This window comes from Aspergillus terreus, genomic scaffold (genome assembly GCF_000149615.1).
Source record: "Aspergillus terreus NIH2624 scaffold_5 genomic scaffold, whole genome shotgun sequence".
Taxonomy (NCBI): Eukaryota; Fungi; Ascomycota; class Eurotiomycetes; order Eurotiales; family Aspergillaceae; genus Aspergillus; species Aspergillus terreus.
This window is the reverse complement of record NT_165928.1, coordinates 855,538-869,692: the sequence shown is the minus strand read 5'-3', so window position 1 is coordinate 869,692 and position 14,155 is coordinate 855,538. Positions and strand designations below refer to the sequence as shown.

General features: G+C 52.0%; 7 protein-coding genes across 7 annotated transcripts; 4 read left to right on the top strand and 3 right to left on the bottom strand.

The window, feature by feature from the left end:
- Nucleotides 1-173: 173 nt before the first annotated feature.
- Nucleotides 174-775, top strand: ATEG_03870 (DUF3425 domain-containing protein; the record flags this gene model as incomplete). The annotated part of the gene is made up of 2 exons (XM_001213048.1): nt 174-194; nt 239-775. 2 exons carry the CDS (start codon nt 174-176, stop codon nt 773-775), a joined length of 558 nt encoding a protein of 185 aa, XP_001213048.1.
- A 674-nt stretch (nt 776-1,449) lies between these two features.
- Nucleotides 1,450-3,251, top strand: ATEG_03869 (cytochrome P450; the record flags this gene model as incomplete). The annotated part of the gene is made up of 4 exons (XM_001213047.1): nt 1,450-1,662; nt 1,724-1,946; nt 2,162-2,764; nt 2,830-3,251. 4 exons carry the CDS (start codon nt 1,450-1,452, stop codon nt 3,249-3,251), a joined length of 1,461 nt encoding a protein of 486 aa, XP_001213047.1.
- Nucleotides 3,252-3,959: 708 nt separating this feature from the next.
- Nucleotides 3,960-5,812, bottom strand: ATEG_03868 (FAD-dependent oxidoreductase; the record flags this gene model as incomplete). The annotated part of the gene is made up of 5 exons (XM_001213046.1): nt 3,960-4,050; nt 4,105-4,703; nt 4,759-5,129; nt 5,192-5,460; nt 5,520-5,812. 5 exons carry the CDS (start codon nt 5,810-5,812, stop codon nt 3,960-3,962), a joined length of 1,623 nt encoding a protein of 540 aa, XP_001213046.1.
- Nucleotides 5,813-6,536: 724 nt separating this feature from the next.
- On the bottom strand, nt 6,537-8,408 carry nar1 (iron-sulfur cluster assembly protein NAR1; the record flags this gene model as incomplete). Its single annotated transcript, XM_001213045.1, has 2 exons — nt 6,537-8,228; nt 8,301-8,408. The coding sequence occupies 2 exons, from the start codon at nt 8,406-8,408 to the stop codon at nt 6,537-6,539; spliced, it is 1,800 nt and encodes a 599-aa protein (XP_001213045.1).
- Nucleotides 8,409-9,041: 633 nt separating this feature from the next.
- On the top strand, nt 9,042-9,905 carry ATEG_03866 (uncharacterized protein; the record flags this gene model as incomplete). The annotated part of the gene is made up of 1 exon (XM_001213044.1): nt 9,042-9,905. One exon carries the CDS (start codon nt 9,042-9,044, stop codon nt 9,903-9,905), a length of 864 nt encoding a protein of 287 aa, XP_001213044.1.
- A 1,294-nt stretch (nt 9,906-11,199) lies between these two features.
- On the bottom strand, nt 11,200-12,544 carry ATEG_03865 (anthranilate phosphoribosyltransferase; the record flags this gene model as incomplete). The annotated part of the gene is made up of 2 exons (XM_001213043.1): nt 11,200-12,165; nt 12,218-12,544. 2 exons carry the CDS (start codon nt 12,542-12,544, stop codon nt 11,200-11,202), a joined length of 1,293 nt encoding a protein of 430 aa, XP_001213043.1.
- Nucleotides 12,545-12,900: 356 nt separating this feature from the next.
- On the top strand, nt 12,901-13,971 carry ATEG_03864 (mitochondrial 54S ribosomal protein uL10m; the record flags this gene model as incomplete). The annotated part of the gene is made up of 1 exon (XM_001213042.1): nt 12,901-13,971. The coding sequence occupies one exon, from the start codon at nt 12,901-12,903 to the stop codon at nt 13,969-13,971; it is 1,071 nt and encodes a 356-aa protein (XP_001213042.1).
- Between the last annotated feature and the right edge of the window lie 184 nt (nt 13,972-14,155).

Here is a 14,155-nt window from a genome sequence, read left to right as displayed (position 1 = left end):
TGAAGAGATAATACCAGCATGCACTGTCGACCCAGTCACCCTCGAAGCAGTCGGATCAAGCAACTACACTGATCCGTTCAGCCGTCCGGCAGGACCCGCGTTTACGCCACTCCCGCTACTCGACAACGACACAGAGCCCTGTCTGTCATGGAGTCTCCTGCCGTTGAACGACGATGACTTTTCCACGCCGTGGAGTGTGTCGTGCGAGTGGTTTGCGCGCCCAGAACTAATCGCGCAGTCCCCAGACACACCTGCGTCCCCCCTGGACCTCCTGTACGGCTCCAAGATCAATCCGCTGGCGAATATGATATGCAATACACTACAGAGGTTCTCGTTTCGGGAAGCAGAGCGACTCGCCCTGGGCTGGAACAATTACCACATTGCCAAGTGGCTCGTCTCCCCCAATCCGGTGACGTACTCCAAGATCTCGGAGTTCATGAAGCCGGTCTGGGGCCAGGTCCAGATGGTGCATCCCATGTGCTTGGATCTGATTACATGGCCCAAAGTGCGGATATATCTGATTCGATGCTGGCAGCTGTATAGAGAGCACAAAGATGATATCTTCCGGATGTTAGCGAGCTGCGTCAGGTTGCGATGGCCCACGGAGGAGTGCATTCTCGAACGGAATGAAGATAATGAACTTTGTTTGAAGCAGAGTTTCTACGAAACATTCATGGATGAGAAATGCTGGGCTCTGACGTCGGAATTTATCAAGTGCTACCCGGAAGTGGTTGCAGGGGCAAATATGCAATCTCTCGTTGACGAGATGTGCTGAGGCTTGTATTGGCTCACGTACATGCTTGTTTCCTATGTCTCTGCCAGCCCCCCATAAGAATAACCAACTGATGGCACGGCATCTCCGTCCTCATACGAGATCACCCGTCTCCCGGACCTTGGCCGGGATATCTGACATTTCAGTGGGATTGTAGTTGACAACCGTACCCCTAATGCAGCCGGACCATGTATTAGAGAGGCACAACTTTCATTAATTTCACAGTATATGGCATTGACCCCAGTTTCCGGTGAGGTAATTGATCGTCATCCAGTTACGGAGCAAACAAGTCTATGTGCCATTAATGCCCAGAATGCAGTGTCGCAGAGACCGGACCAATTACCCAGCAGAAGCGATGTTTGTGGCTTATACCCCGTCTATTATTTCCGGGATTCGAATGAGAATCCAGGCAGCAGCTGCAGAGACAGATGAATCGCTGCCCCCACAATATTTGCACACTTACATGGGTGTAGAGAACGGGAGATCGTCGTTCTCGTCACGGACTATTGGGTTCTGACATGCGTCTGGTGGAGACGCTGAATCAATCCTCGGAGATGCTGTCTAACTACTCCGTATACGATGCTGTCTATATAATGCACACCAGACCGTACCTTATGTCAAGTGTCTATCTTGACAACAGAGATCCTCCGGTTAATACGAGGACACTTATGACCACAATGCTCGATACGGTGACAGAACTACCCAGATGGGACCTCATCAGTCTGATCGGTCTTTCCGTTATATCCACTTTGTTTTTTCTTCTCTCCCCATTCCAAAGATCTCCATTCCCCTTGATCAATGGGAAAGGAACCCTGGAGTTGAGTTCGTCCAACGCAAAGAAACGTTTTCTTGCCGATGCTGGTAACCTTATCAAGATCGGCCTGAGCAAGGTACCTTTCACAATCTAACGAAAGGAATCAAACAGATGTTCTGATCAGTTGATTTCGCTAGGCTAGCGTTATTCGCCTGGTCTCAGACAACGACGTCAAGACTGTGCTCCATCCGAAATACGTCAACGATATTCGAAGCCATCCTGCGCTGAGCTTCGGCACTGCCATCCAGAAGGAATTCCATGCCGATGCCGGTATCCATGGGTTTGAACCCTTCAAACAAGGCTCGACTGCTGGCGAAATCTTTCAATATGCTGTCCGGACCAAGTTGACTCAAAGTCTCGGTGAGTTGCTTGTTATCGTCTATTCACATTTAGCCCTATGATGCCCTTGTCATGTCCACTTCATTGAACTTCTGCCCACCTGCTGATCTTCCAGGCAATGTTACCGAGCCTCTCTCGTCAGAGACGGCCCTCACACTAGACACTTCCTGGACAAGCAACACCGGTGAGGGCTTACCATTTCAAAACCCCCAACAGCCCAAACTGATTCTGGATAGAGTGGCATGAGGTTGATCTGCGAGCGTCCATCCTTGGCATAGTCGCTCAGCTCTCGTCACGAGTATTTCTGGGCGACCAGATCTGCCGGAATCCCGACTGGCTCCGTATTACGGTCAACTATACGGTCGACTCCTTTATTGCTGCTCAGGATCTCCGTCTCTGGCCCAAGCCCCTGCGTCCACTCGTAGCTAACTTTTTGCCTTCCTGCCGGAAGATCCGAAGTGAGCTTCGGGAAGCCACCGAAATCATCACACCGGTTCTTGAGGAGCGCCGGAAATCCAAGGAGACACAAGTTAGAGAAGGTCGGACCCCGGAGCGTTATGTCGACGCCATGCAGTGGATGGAGGAGTCCGCTGAAGGTCGCCCCTACGACCCTGCGGTGGCGCAACTCTCCTTTTCGCTTGCGGCTATCCATACCACGTCCGATATGCTCACTCAGGCCCTCCTCGATCTCTGCGGCAAGGATGATCTCATCAAGGAGCTCCGTGAAGAGATCGTAACGGTCATCCAAGGGGAGGGCTGGAAGAAGACCACCTTGTACAAGTTAAAGCTTATGGACAGTGTGTTGAAGGAGAGCCAGCGATTGAAGCCCGTAAGCATCGGTGAGCTCTCTCCACGGAAACGATCTATATCAGAAGGACGGGACTAACTCATTTCCGGGGGCCAGCTTCCATGAGACGTCTCGCATCGGAGGATGTGAAACTCTCCGACGGAACTATCATCCCAAAGGGGTCGAGTCTCTTCGTCTCTAGTGACAACATGTGGGACCCTAGCGTATATCCTGATCCTGAGAAATTCGACCCCTATCGGTTCCTCAGGCTGCGCGAGATCCCAGGCCATGAAACCTCAGCTCAGCTGGTGTCGCCATCTCCGGAACACATGGGCTTTGGATTCGGGAAGCATGCCTGTCCCGGACGGTTCTTTGCGGTCAACGAGATCAAAATAGCCCTGTGCCATATTTTGTTGAAATATGACATTCGCTTGCCGGAGGGTTATACGCCGGCAAAACGAAGAATGGGAATCTCGTTGGACGTGGACCCATTGGCGAGGCTCTTGGTGAAGCGTCGACAGGAGGAGATTTTGCTCTAGATACTGCCTTTCTGAACTCGCTGTTCAGAACTTCGGTCGATCATTACTACATAGTCATACATGTATGGGGAACCATTCTTCATCTGGTCCCGCCTAAATACTCACTTTCTCTTCCTGCATGCCTCCATGGTACCTTCTCTCCATCTCCACAAAGCAGCGAGCGTTGCCGACGGCCCCAAAAGCACCGATCCGAGAAGCACCAAGATGAGAGCTGTAGGAAGCGGCGTTTCCATGATGTTTACGCGGTGCAAGTCCCATAACACGAAGTAACACCACGCTAGAATTGCAAGGCCGAGGCATCCGGCCTCTGCAGCCGTGGGATTCAACAAATTCCAGAACTCTCCAGCCTTGAATAGTGACCAAAGAGAACTGGCAAAGGCTAGATGAGCGGCACTCGCAAGATAGAGCAGGAGAGTAAAAAACCGTGACAGGTATGCTATGTCTTGGCTGCCGCATACTAATTCCACAGGTGGGATTCCCGGTTGGTTCTTCTCATGAACCCATCGACCTAAGCGAAGGACAAGCGGCATGATCAGATGGGCCCCTGATAGGGTTGACCAAGTCGTCGCTGGTAGTCGCTGACCGTCACTATATCTGATCCATGCCATGGTGTGCATGAACGGCAAAGCGTACGCTGTCACAAAGCAGATTGGAAGAGACTTTGCAATCCAGACATTGATAACTCTCGGAGAGGGATAGTAAAAGCTTCTATCCCGTTACATAAATGTGGATTGCAAAGTACATCGGTATGATGATCGCACGACCGAAAACGATAGAGGCCAATGCAAAGGGGATTGCACTAATTTCTCAGAATCAGCACCAACAGATTAGTAAAAGGAAGAGATAGATATACCTGCACAGAGGTGAGAACAGCAGGCCCAACCGGTAAGATTCCACAACCCATAGAGAGTTCGTTATGACAACCATCATGGACGTGTAGGCTTCCAAGGATACAAGAGTCCCGGAATTTACCATTTGAGAGAAATTGGAAGACCGGGCGAGCACAAAGCTTGAAAAAGAGGTAATCAACATTGACGTGGCCCAGCATCGAGTTGCCAACGTTGATCGTTTCCCCGCGTTGACTTGAACCTGTGAGACCGGCGCAACTCTACCCTTGCTTCCCTCCAGAGGCATGTACCGCAGGATATGACTGGGAGTAACGCTCGGCGCCATCCTCGCGAGAATTACTTCTGGACCCAGCTTGCTCAGAACAAAGAAATTCAGAAATTTCAGGAAAGGAGTGTCCAACGCTTCGAGGCGCTGCACCATTTGAGCCGCCTGCATGAGAGACCTTGTCCTGGATCCCCGTTCGGTCTGTAACTTTGAAAACAGACGCTGGATAGTCGTATCGTCGAGAGGATTTCCTCTGTCCAGAGCTTCTTTTAAGAGGTCTGCAAGCATTGCAGCTGATTCAATGGCCGAGTTCCCTCCATGTCCCGTAAGCGGATTCATCTGGCATGTAGTTAGCACTTACATCAGGGCCATGTCCTGGAGTAGAACCACTCACCTTGTGGAAAGCATCACCAATCAATACAGCCCTTTTGTAAAAGCACCTATCCAGGACGAACTCCTCCACTGGCACCAGGACTGCATTTACGCGGAGCTTGTAGAGGTCTCCAAGAGTGAGCCCCGGAAGAAGGATATCACCGGCGTATTTTTCTACGACATCCTTCGTGTTTTCCGCACTGTATCTGGGTATCGAGTGATGGATGGTCACCTCGGGGTTCTTGATAAATAGGAACCAGTAGAGCTTTCCTCCAAGCCCCGACTGGTATAGGTATGATCGACCTTCCTGGAATGTTTTGAACCCATGCTCATCCGGAATGCCATCTGGGCGCTGGGAAATCCCAAACAAGCATTTGTAAGTGCACGTAATGCCTGTAGTATAACAGCAGTGTCAGGAGAGACCAGGTATCTCAATCATCAGACCATGTACTTACTTTTCCTCAATTGGTCCGTAGGATAGCTCGGATCCTTCACGTCAGCGATCCTCCACATCTCTCGAATCCGGCTACGGACACCATCGGCGCCTACCACGATGTCCCCGTGGTAGACGGCCCTGGATCTGGTCGTGACAAATGCACTCCCATCCAGAGTCTCCACTTTGAAGACTTCGTTGGAGGTGCAGATCCTCGACTTGTCGCCGATGCTATCATAGAGCGTCTGTAGGAGCGCCTGGCGATCCAAGAAAAACATCCGATATCCGAACCTGTCAAGAGAACCTGTCAGAGTATCTTCTCAACTGGGATCGGTAAACCAAGCACCTACAATTCCTCAAATAAATCGCCGGCGGTGGGCTGGTCGCTCAGGAGCCGAGCCCCCGGAGCAAAGGTCTTGAGTTTGTTCAATGGCATCCCCAATGATGCCAGCTTCTCGTATATGCCTAGCTGTTCCATGATGCGCAAGCCGTGTGCTTGAAGTCCGATTCCAGCTCCGAGTGGGGGCGCAATGGTGTCGTGTTTTTCAAGTAGCATGTAGTCGATATTATACCTCTCAAGGATTAGGGCCAGTGTTAAGCCCGCCACACTGCCTCCGACTATGAGGACTTTGAAGGAAGACATGTTGGCTGCGACGAGGATGATGCTAAGCTTTGAAGGGTGGTGCTCTGTTGTTCATCAAAAAGTGACTTCTGGCCGGCGTGAGGGCTGCATTTATGTGCCCGAATAGGGGTGTTTCACAGTTCCTCTTTTCGGAAGACTCGACGGGCCTGCCTGGCCGTCCCGCGGATCGAAAAGTCTATGGAGAGCACTAATAAATCGATTACAGATTAGTCAGACTAGCACCTTAGTTAGATTATTTTAATATTGTGAGGCTATTCGCGTCGCGTGCTATATCGACCTTTCTAAATCAATCTCGCAGGCGTTGGTGACTAAAGAGAGGTTTTATATTCATGCATGTTCTCACGGTTGTTTTTCTTTACCCATCTAATCCATCACACCGTGGAACCAGAAGCGTTTAGCTTAGCAACGGGTGTGATTACACTGCAGTCAATGTCATATGCAGTATAGCGGACAAACATACGTATTGGGAACAAGGATCTAAGATGAGGCCATAGTGTCAAACCACGTCCACAACAATATACTATCTTACACAAGACAGTGGCGTAATAGCCATCTTGATTGACACGTACCTAGGTGGAAAGGGACACGCTGATATTCTACAATCTATGGTAGATATGCATCATGCGGGACTAATCTTCAAAACTTCAAACCGCCGCCAAACAACTTCATATATCATAATAGCCACAGGGTATATATAGCCAAAACACAGTGACAAGGAAAATAATTACCAGTTCGTTCCCTCTCGCAACGCAGCTTGGGCTGTAGCATTGACTCCCTCTTGAGGTTTTCCAACATCACTTTCAACCTCGCGGAACGTCGTATAAGCCAGTTTCGAGAGCGGCACGCCCATCAAGTCAGACCAATAGTGCAGGATTTGATGGATCCCGGCTTCCCTTTCCAGGATCGAAAAGTGTTTTGACGAAGCTTCCGTCTCATCCTCGGAGTCTCCAGCAGAGAAGTACGCTTCATCCACCCGAGCAAGCCAGGCCCGCTGCTCATGTGGCGATGGCTTTGATGCAGCTCCATTTGTATCAGCCGGAGTGCCAGTTTGTGCGGTCAAGTTAGCCTCTCTGGCATCCTCAATCCGAATCTGGCCCCCTCCGTTGGTGCAGCCGCCAGGGCAAGCCATAACCTCCACATAAGCATAGTCAAACTTTGTTTTTGCTGCTGCCTTTCTTGAAGACAACTGCATTCGGGCCTTTCCTCCCAGTGCATCATTTCGCCTCGCACCTGAAAGCTTCGACATCTCTGGTGGTTTCAACTTATTCACGAGGTTTTGAATGTTGCGAAAGCCATAGTAGCGTGCAGCTTCAATGATGCTTCCATTTTCAGGCGACACCAATTTGTATACGACCACATCCGCATTGCGCCCGCGTTCTGCAACAATCTCACTCCCAGGGTTCCGCGCTTGGAATGAAGTCAGCACATGGTGGAGGTAGCCGCCGGATGTGCCTGTCATCATGGACTGGGCCGACAAAGAACGTTTAGAGAAGAGGTAGTCGTCGAGGGCCTTGTCCGGGAACGAGGGAAACGACACGGAACTGGACTTGGAGAGAATGCTTGGAAGGCTAATACCCCGGGCCGAGGCTAGAGTTAGAAGTTCACGAGTCGTGATCACACAGTCAACATCGCGGACTGGTGTCTGGGGTTGGGAGAACATTTGGCCGTCAGCCGGATTCCAGGTGACGTCTGTAAGTTCCTCACGGCTCGCTTCAAGTTTTTTGTCGAAACACGGCATGACTGCCAGATGCCATATACGGGAAACGGGCACCCCAAGGGTCTTGCTCAGAGTAGACTTTAAGAGAGTCCCTGCTAGCGCCTGGGGCGATTTAAGCTTCGACAGGTGAGGGAGGATAAAAGGATGCGTCTTCTCAGCATAACAAACCCACCCAGGGCAGGCAGAGGACACGATTGGCTTTTTGGGAAGAGATGGATCCTTGGCTTCTGAGGCCAAAGTATCGCTGACTTCATCTGCGGTGAGGACCAGAACCGCTTCGCGCATTATATTGGTGTCGATGACCCAGGTAAAGCCGCTGCCATGCTTTCCACCCGCTCGTAGGCCATGGGGACCGCTGAGAAGTTGGTGGATGATGGAAGTGGCTTCTTTCTCAGACACACCATAGGTAGCCGCCAGACTTGCCCTCACTTGAGGACTGACACTTGCGACAAATATCCGACCTTCATCATCTTGTGCGCTTCTGGGATCAAGAGACGTTCCCTGTTCGTTTTGTATCAACCGTAACTCGGGGTGTGCATCGAGAGTGTTGAGGACCTCGGTATGCGATTGCAACGAAATGAGGACGGCTTCAGCGGAAGTGACACATCCGGAGCATGCGAGGCAGTCGGTCAAGGATATCTGCGCGGGAGTAGGATTCTCAGCTTGAACCTTGTCTTCTGTCGTTACTTCGTATGGATTCTGCGGAACAAGCAGTCAGTCTGTAGTCCGAAGTGCTATATGGCAAGATTGATGGCGATGAATCTAACGTACGTCCGATTTCTGTGGCTGCTTCGAAGGAAGAGACTCTATTGGTTTGATACACGCGACACCGGGTGAAATAAAGTCATTAAGGTCGTCGGCGGAGAGGATCGCGCTCATGGTGGCGGGAACCCCGCGGGACAATTCTGAACACTGATAACGCCGCTGGAAAGATGGAGGCGCTCGCTGGGTCTTCTCAAGTCTCTACACTAGACGCCTGATAGTAGACACGCAATGTAAGAGAAGAAAAGCCAAAGGTAGAGCGAGGTGAATGAAAAGGGGAGCTGGGGTTGAAAAGATAAATGTTGGAGATAGTTCATGGTTTGTCATACTTGGTGGCGAGCCCGACGAATCTGGTTCCGCGGATTACGAGATTGGCCAGGCACCCCCCGCGATCGGCGCCGATAAGCTCACCGCCTGAAATTCTGCCAGTCCATTTTGGGCCTGCAGGAGATGAGAAAGGCGCAGTGAGTCAAAAGTGATTCTATTGTGACAGTTCTACTGAGGCTACCAATTTACAAGGCTGATCGCTATGAGGCTGTGTCAACGCTAGTGGTAGCGGTTCTAGGCTGCGGGTGTGCCTGGGTGACTCAAGCTGCCTGAATACGAGATCATCAACAATTTAAATAGTGTGACTTGCAAACCTATCTGGAGTCAAACATCGTTTAGAATATACCCTGAGTAATTTTCAGGGTCCTTTTCAAATATATCCTCTACAGTGCCGACGAACCAATATCGGGACAAGTGACCAACATGTCGCAGAGACTCTCTCCGTCGAACCGACGCGAACTCCTGAGATCCGTCGCAGAAGAAACAAAGACGTTGCTCCCGAATATCCTTGCGTTGAGACCACAAGATCCTCCGACTGGCATCTATCTGCAACGGGAAAGGATTCGGGCCCTTGGTTCAAGGTACAACCCGAACCTAAGCGCCCAGGTCGAAGTCGTTAATGCGGATACTTTCGACACTGCTATCCGACTCGCAAATTCTCCCGGAACACCAAATGGGACTGATGCCAAGAAAGTCTGTGTTTTAAATATGGCCAGCGAGAAACATGCTGGCGGAGGTTGGCTTCGAGGCGCTCTAGCCCAGGAAGAAGAGCTCTGCTATCGCAGCAGTCTCAGTTTCACTCTCAAGAGGCGGTTCTATCCCATCCGTGACAATGATGCCCTTTATTCTCCGAACGTGGTGATTTTCCGTGAGGGTTTTACCAATGGTCACCGACTCATGGATCTACAACGGCCGGAGTTACTCCCCGCTGTCAGTGTCATCAGTATCGCGGCCCTGCGGAGGCCATCTGTCAACCATAGGCTATCTCCACCCGCCTATGTGCGTCCCGCCGATCGGGAAACGATGAAGGACAAGATGCGTTCGATCCTTCGTATCGCAGCCTTTAATAAGCACCGAAAATTGGTTTTAGGTGCTCTTGGATGTGGTGCATTTGCGAACCCCAAGGAAGAGGTCGCCAATTGCTGGGCAGCGGTCCTGCGGGAACCGGAATTTCAAGGATGGTGGGAAAACATCGTGTTTGCAGTTCTGGATAATACAGCCCATCTTACCAATAGTGATGGGAACTTTGATACGTTCCACAGCACCCTGCATGGTTTGAGGCTTTGAATCATAGTGATACCCTGCCTAAGTTAATGAATCCACCATTGGCATCTACATTACCACTGCGATGCCTCGAATGCCGATTCGACTGGACTTTACTAAGACCTGTAGTATTCCATATCAATTGAAAAAAGTAAAGCAAGCATTTTTAGCAACGTTTAACAGGAGAGCAAGAAAGAAACCATCGTAAATGGAAGAATCTGGCAGGTGAAACTCAAGCTCTAGATCCAAGCAATCTGATTGGACCAGAATTGGGAGGACTGAGATGCTGACTCATCCATTCAAAAGTGCCGCAAAAAGACGGATGGATCCAGAAGCGCTGAGAACTTCTCTTTCCCGTTGCCCCAAATCCTACGACGACCCTTTTACGCCCTTGAATAAATAATCAGGGTACTCGGCAAGCGATACGCCCGTCCTCGTCAAACCCACCTGAACATACGCCTCCCTCGAACACACAAGCAAACGAACCATGTCTCGCGAAGCCTACCAGGTCCCCTCGCTCGGCGGCCAGAACGCCTTCAGTGCAGATAACATGGGAGCAAACTCTATGGAGGGTCCCGCGGTCGCCTATCTCTGCGGCGAATGCAATGCGCGGGTCTCGCTGAAGAGAGGCGATCAGATCCGATGCAAGGAATGTGGGCATCGTGTGCTGTACAAGGAGAGAACGAAGCGGTGAGTTTCACCTCTTTTTCCAGCCTGATTTCACTGTCGCTCTGCGTATTGTCTTTGCTTTTTCTCCGCTTTTCAGCTATGCCGCTACTCATGCACATGTGTGAAATTTTCGCTGACCCCGCCCAGGATGGTCCAGTTCGAGGCGCGATGAGCAGTAGCAGCGCCCGTAGGTGAAACGGGGTCTGCTCTGCGGCGATAATCGAGACTTGCTTTTTACGAATTCGGGATATGCATTCTGCGGCGCTTTGGAGTTGGGTAATATTTACGAGGTCCAATACATGTGAACTATTTTGTCTGGTCTATGAGATGGTACGGTTCGTGTGTACTATCTGAGAGATCGCAGTCCATGTGGCGATGTGGAACTACAAAGCGAAATGAATAGTATCCTTGCTGAATTCCATGGCGGATTCGTTCGTCTCTCAATTCGCAAGTCCTATTTTGTTATTTCCATCGTCAAACCCGAAAGTTCAGAAAGTCCCCAAGTAATATCATGCCATCCAGTGGGTAGAACGAAATAGCCGTCATTTGGCTGCGTGAAGGAGAAGGAAGACTGAGAGAAGGAATAAACCAGAAGATAAAACCAAAAATGAACAAGAAAAACCATTCATTTCGCCATACACATGGGGAGCTATTGAAGCTTATTGCTCACTTCAATAAACTTTTCTAGACAACCCAGCGATGCACCGCTCTCAATGCACCACCGTGCCCGTCGGACACCCTCCTTCCAGCGACCACCGCCGGGGCCACGCTCAGTGATGACCTTTCCGTCATCTCCAGGGCCCATATTGCTGGTATCGGATTCACAAACCCCGGAAATGACCAGGAGTGCCGCTACGTTCATAAGGACAAAGGTCAGGATGGGATCGTCGCGCGGCAATTCGTTGCGCAAGATACTCATGAGCTTTTCGGCGTTTTCATTCGGCATCTTTCGGCCGTGGACAGCAGACAGTGGATGTGACTGAAGCCCAAAGTCGGCAGGCACGAGTTGGAAGGCTTCTAATCTGGCAACAGTCCGGGATGGGCCCTCCTCGTCGCTGGTATCGTCACCTTCCCCTTTCGAGCCCGTATATCCCGGGTTAGGGAACTCCGACAGCCTCCAGCAGTTGGTCGGTCCCGCACAGCTGATCTCATCCAGGTCCTCTGCGCCGCAGACAATGAGCGCCTTCTTGCACCCGTTCTGCTTCAATGCTTCAGCGAAGACAGGGCCGAGGCTCTGGTAAGCAACTCCGACCACGCGGGCCTCCAGCGCAGCATCGATGGGGTTCGCAAGCGGTCCCATCAGGTTGAAGATGGTCCGTAAGCCGAGTGCACGACGGACGGGGCTGGCGTATGCCATTCCAGGGTGGAAGTTGGGGGCAAACAAGAATGCATAATTCGTGGCTCCGTATACCTCTGTCAGGTTGTCGGCGGAGATGGCGTCAAGGTTCGGAGGAATGGGAGCAATGGCGTTGAGTACGTCGGCAGAGCCAGACATGGATGTTTGCGCCCGGTTACCATGCTTGGCCATCATGAGGAGCGGCGAGGCGATGATTGATGAAGTCGTCGAGATATTGAAGGTCGAGTGCGAGTCCCCTCCTGTTCCAACGATGTCACACTACCGTAGTTAGCATGAAGCTCCTCAGATCATTGAAATGGTCGAAACTCACAAGGCCACCATTGTACTTCCCCTCCTTCTTTGCCCGGGCTTGAAGGGTCTTTTTCAAGACACGAAGGTCGGGTTTGAGAGCTGCATCACGCATACGCTGAGAGCATTGGGCAATAACCTGGGGATCTTTGTCTCTCGCGGTGGAATGCAACAGAGTCAAGAGAGCGGCGGTTTGGACGGGCGATAGGCGATCCTCGAAAATCAACGCAAACGCAGCGGCGATGTCGGCGGCATCCACGGGAAGACTCTCCGCGGGGTATGCAAGTCGCTGGAGGAGGGGGGAGATAGAGACCTGGTTGGGTTTCACCTCGAAGTCCTGGACTGTCATTTTGTGAGGAGCGGAAGGCATGGCTCCGAAAGGGCTCCCGAGGGGACTCCCAGGCTCTCTTAAACGTTCAGAGAGTGCGTGCGAGGCCAGTCGTATGCTTGACTCACAGCCATGGCTGCATATTGCTGCGTTGGTGCCGCAGTGTAAGCGGCAGAATCTTCACCGCCCTGAATGCGAATTTCCCATTCATCGCAAATCTCTCATTTCTCTCTTCGGGCACAAACACGCTTACTTCTGCTCATCACTCCTCAGCCCCGAGGGTCGATTCCCATTCCTGTTGGCGCGGCCTATATTTTGGAATCCTCCGTACCCGTTTTTTCTTTTCTTTCCGTGTCACCCCTCTCTCAGCCAGCACAATGCCTCCCCGGATGCGCTTGACCAGTGGCCGCATCCCCCAGCCGTTCCGACGACAGACGCTTCTTGGCCAGCATGATTTAGCCATTCTCGCTCGGTGTGCAAGCTCTGCCGCCGCATCTGCAACCACTCCCGCGCCTTCCATCGAGCAGATGACCAAGTCCGTTCCCCCAATTGCCCGATTCCCTCCCTCTCAGCCGCCTTCGCATCGCAATCCCGAATACCGACGTTCCCAGCTACTGCGCCAGTACACCTCGCTCATCCGCACCACCCCTCTCATGGTCTTCTTCCAACATGACAACCTCCAGTCTGTGGAGTGGGCCGCCATCCGACGAGAGCTGAGCAAGGCGATGCAAAAAGTTGACGAGCAGATCGCCGCGGAGGGCCGAACCGCACCACCACTCGCCCCCCATGTCAAGGTCCAAATCATCCAGACGAGCATTTTCGAAGTTGCCTTGCGCATTGTCGAATTCTTCCGCCCCAACTCCTCCACCGTTACCAGCGGTCAGTCTCCCTCCGCCGTCGACCCGATCACGCAATCTTCCGCCGAGATCCCCCTCTCGGGCTCCAGGGACGACCCGTCTCTCGCCCATGACCTCTCCCGCACAGCCCACCAGGCTGTCCGCCACATGAAGGGCAAACACGAACTCTCACCGCTCCTCGTCGGCCCCATCGCCGTCCTCTCCATCCCTGGGGTGTCCCCAGAGCACCTGAAAGCTGCTCTGACGGTTCTGGCCCCCAAGGCCGCTGGGTTCCCTTCGCCTACCCGGAAAGCCAACCCGGGCTGGCACGAGCTGCCCGTCCAGAACGGTTTGAACAAGCTGGCACTGCTGGCTGCCCGGGTCGACGGTAAGGTCTTCGACGTCGACCAGACTAAGTGGGTGGGCAGCATCCAGGGCGGCATGGATGGTCTCCGCTCCCAGCTTGTCATGGCATTGCAGAGCATGGGATCCAGCGTTACGAATGCCTTGGAGGGCGCGGGTAAGAGCCTGTACTTTACGCTCGAGAGCAGAAAGAATGTTCTGGAAGAAGAGCAGAAGGGCCCCGAGGCCGAGAAGAGTGAATCGTCCTGAGATCGCACGATATCCTGATTTTCATGTATAATATCGATGTATACTTGTACTTTCCCCGTTCGCCTTTCATTTCCAGGGTCATGGTTTTTTCTAGCATATGAAGTTTTGCTTGTACAGGAGCTAAAATAGAGAATCCAAATTTCATGCATAAACGCGTGCCCGGCTGGTCAATGTGACAGGCTGC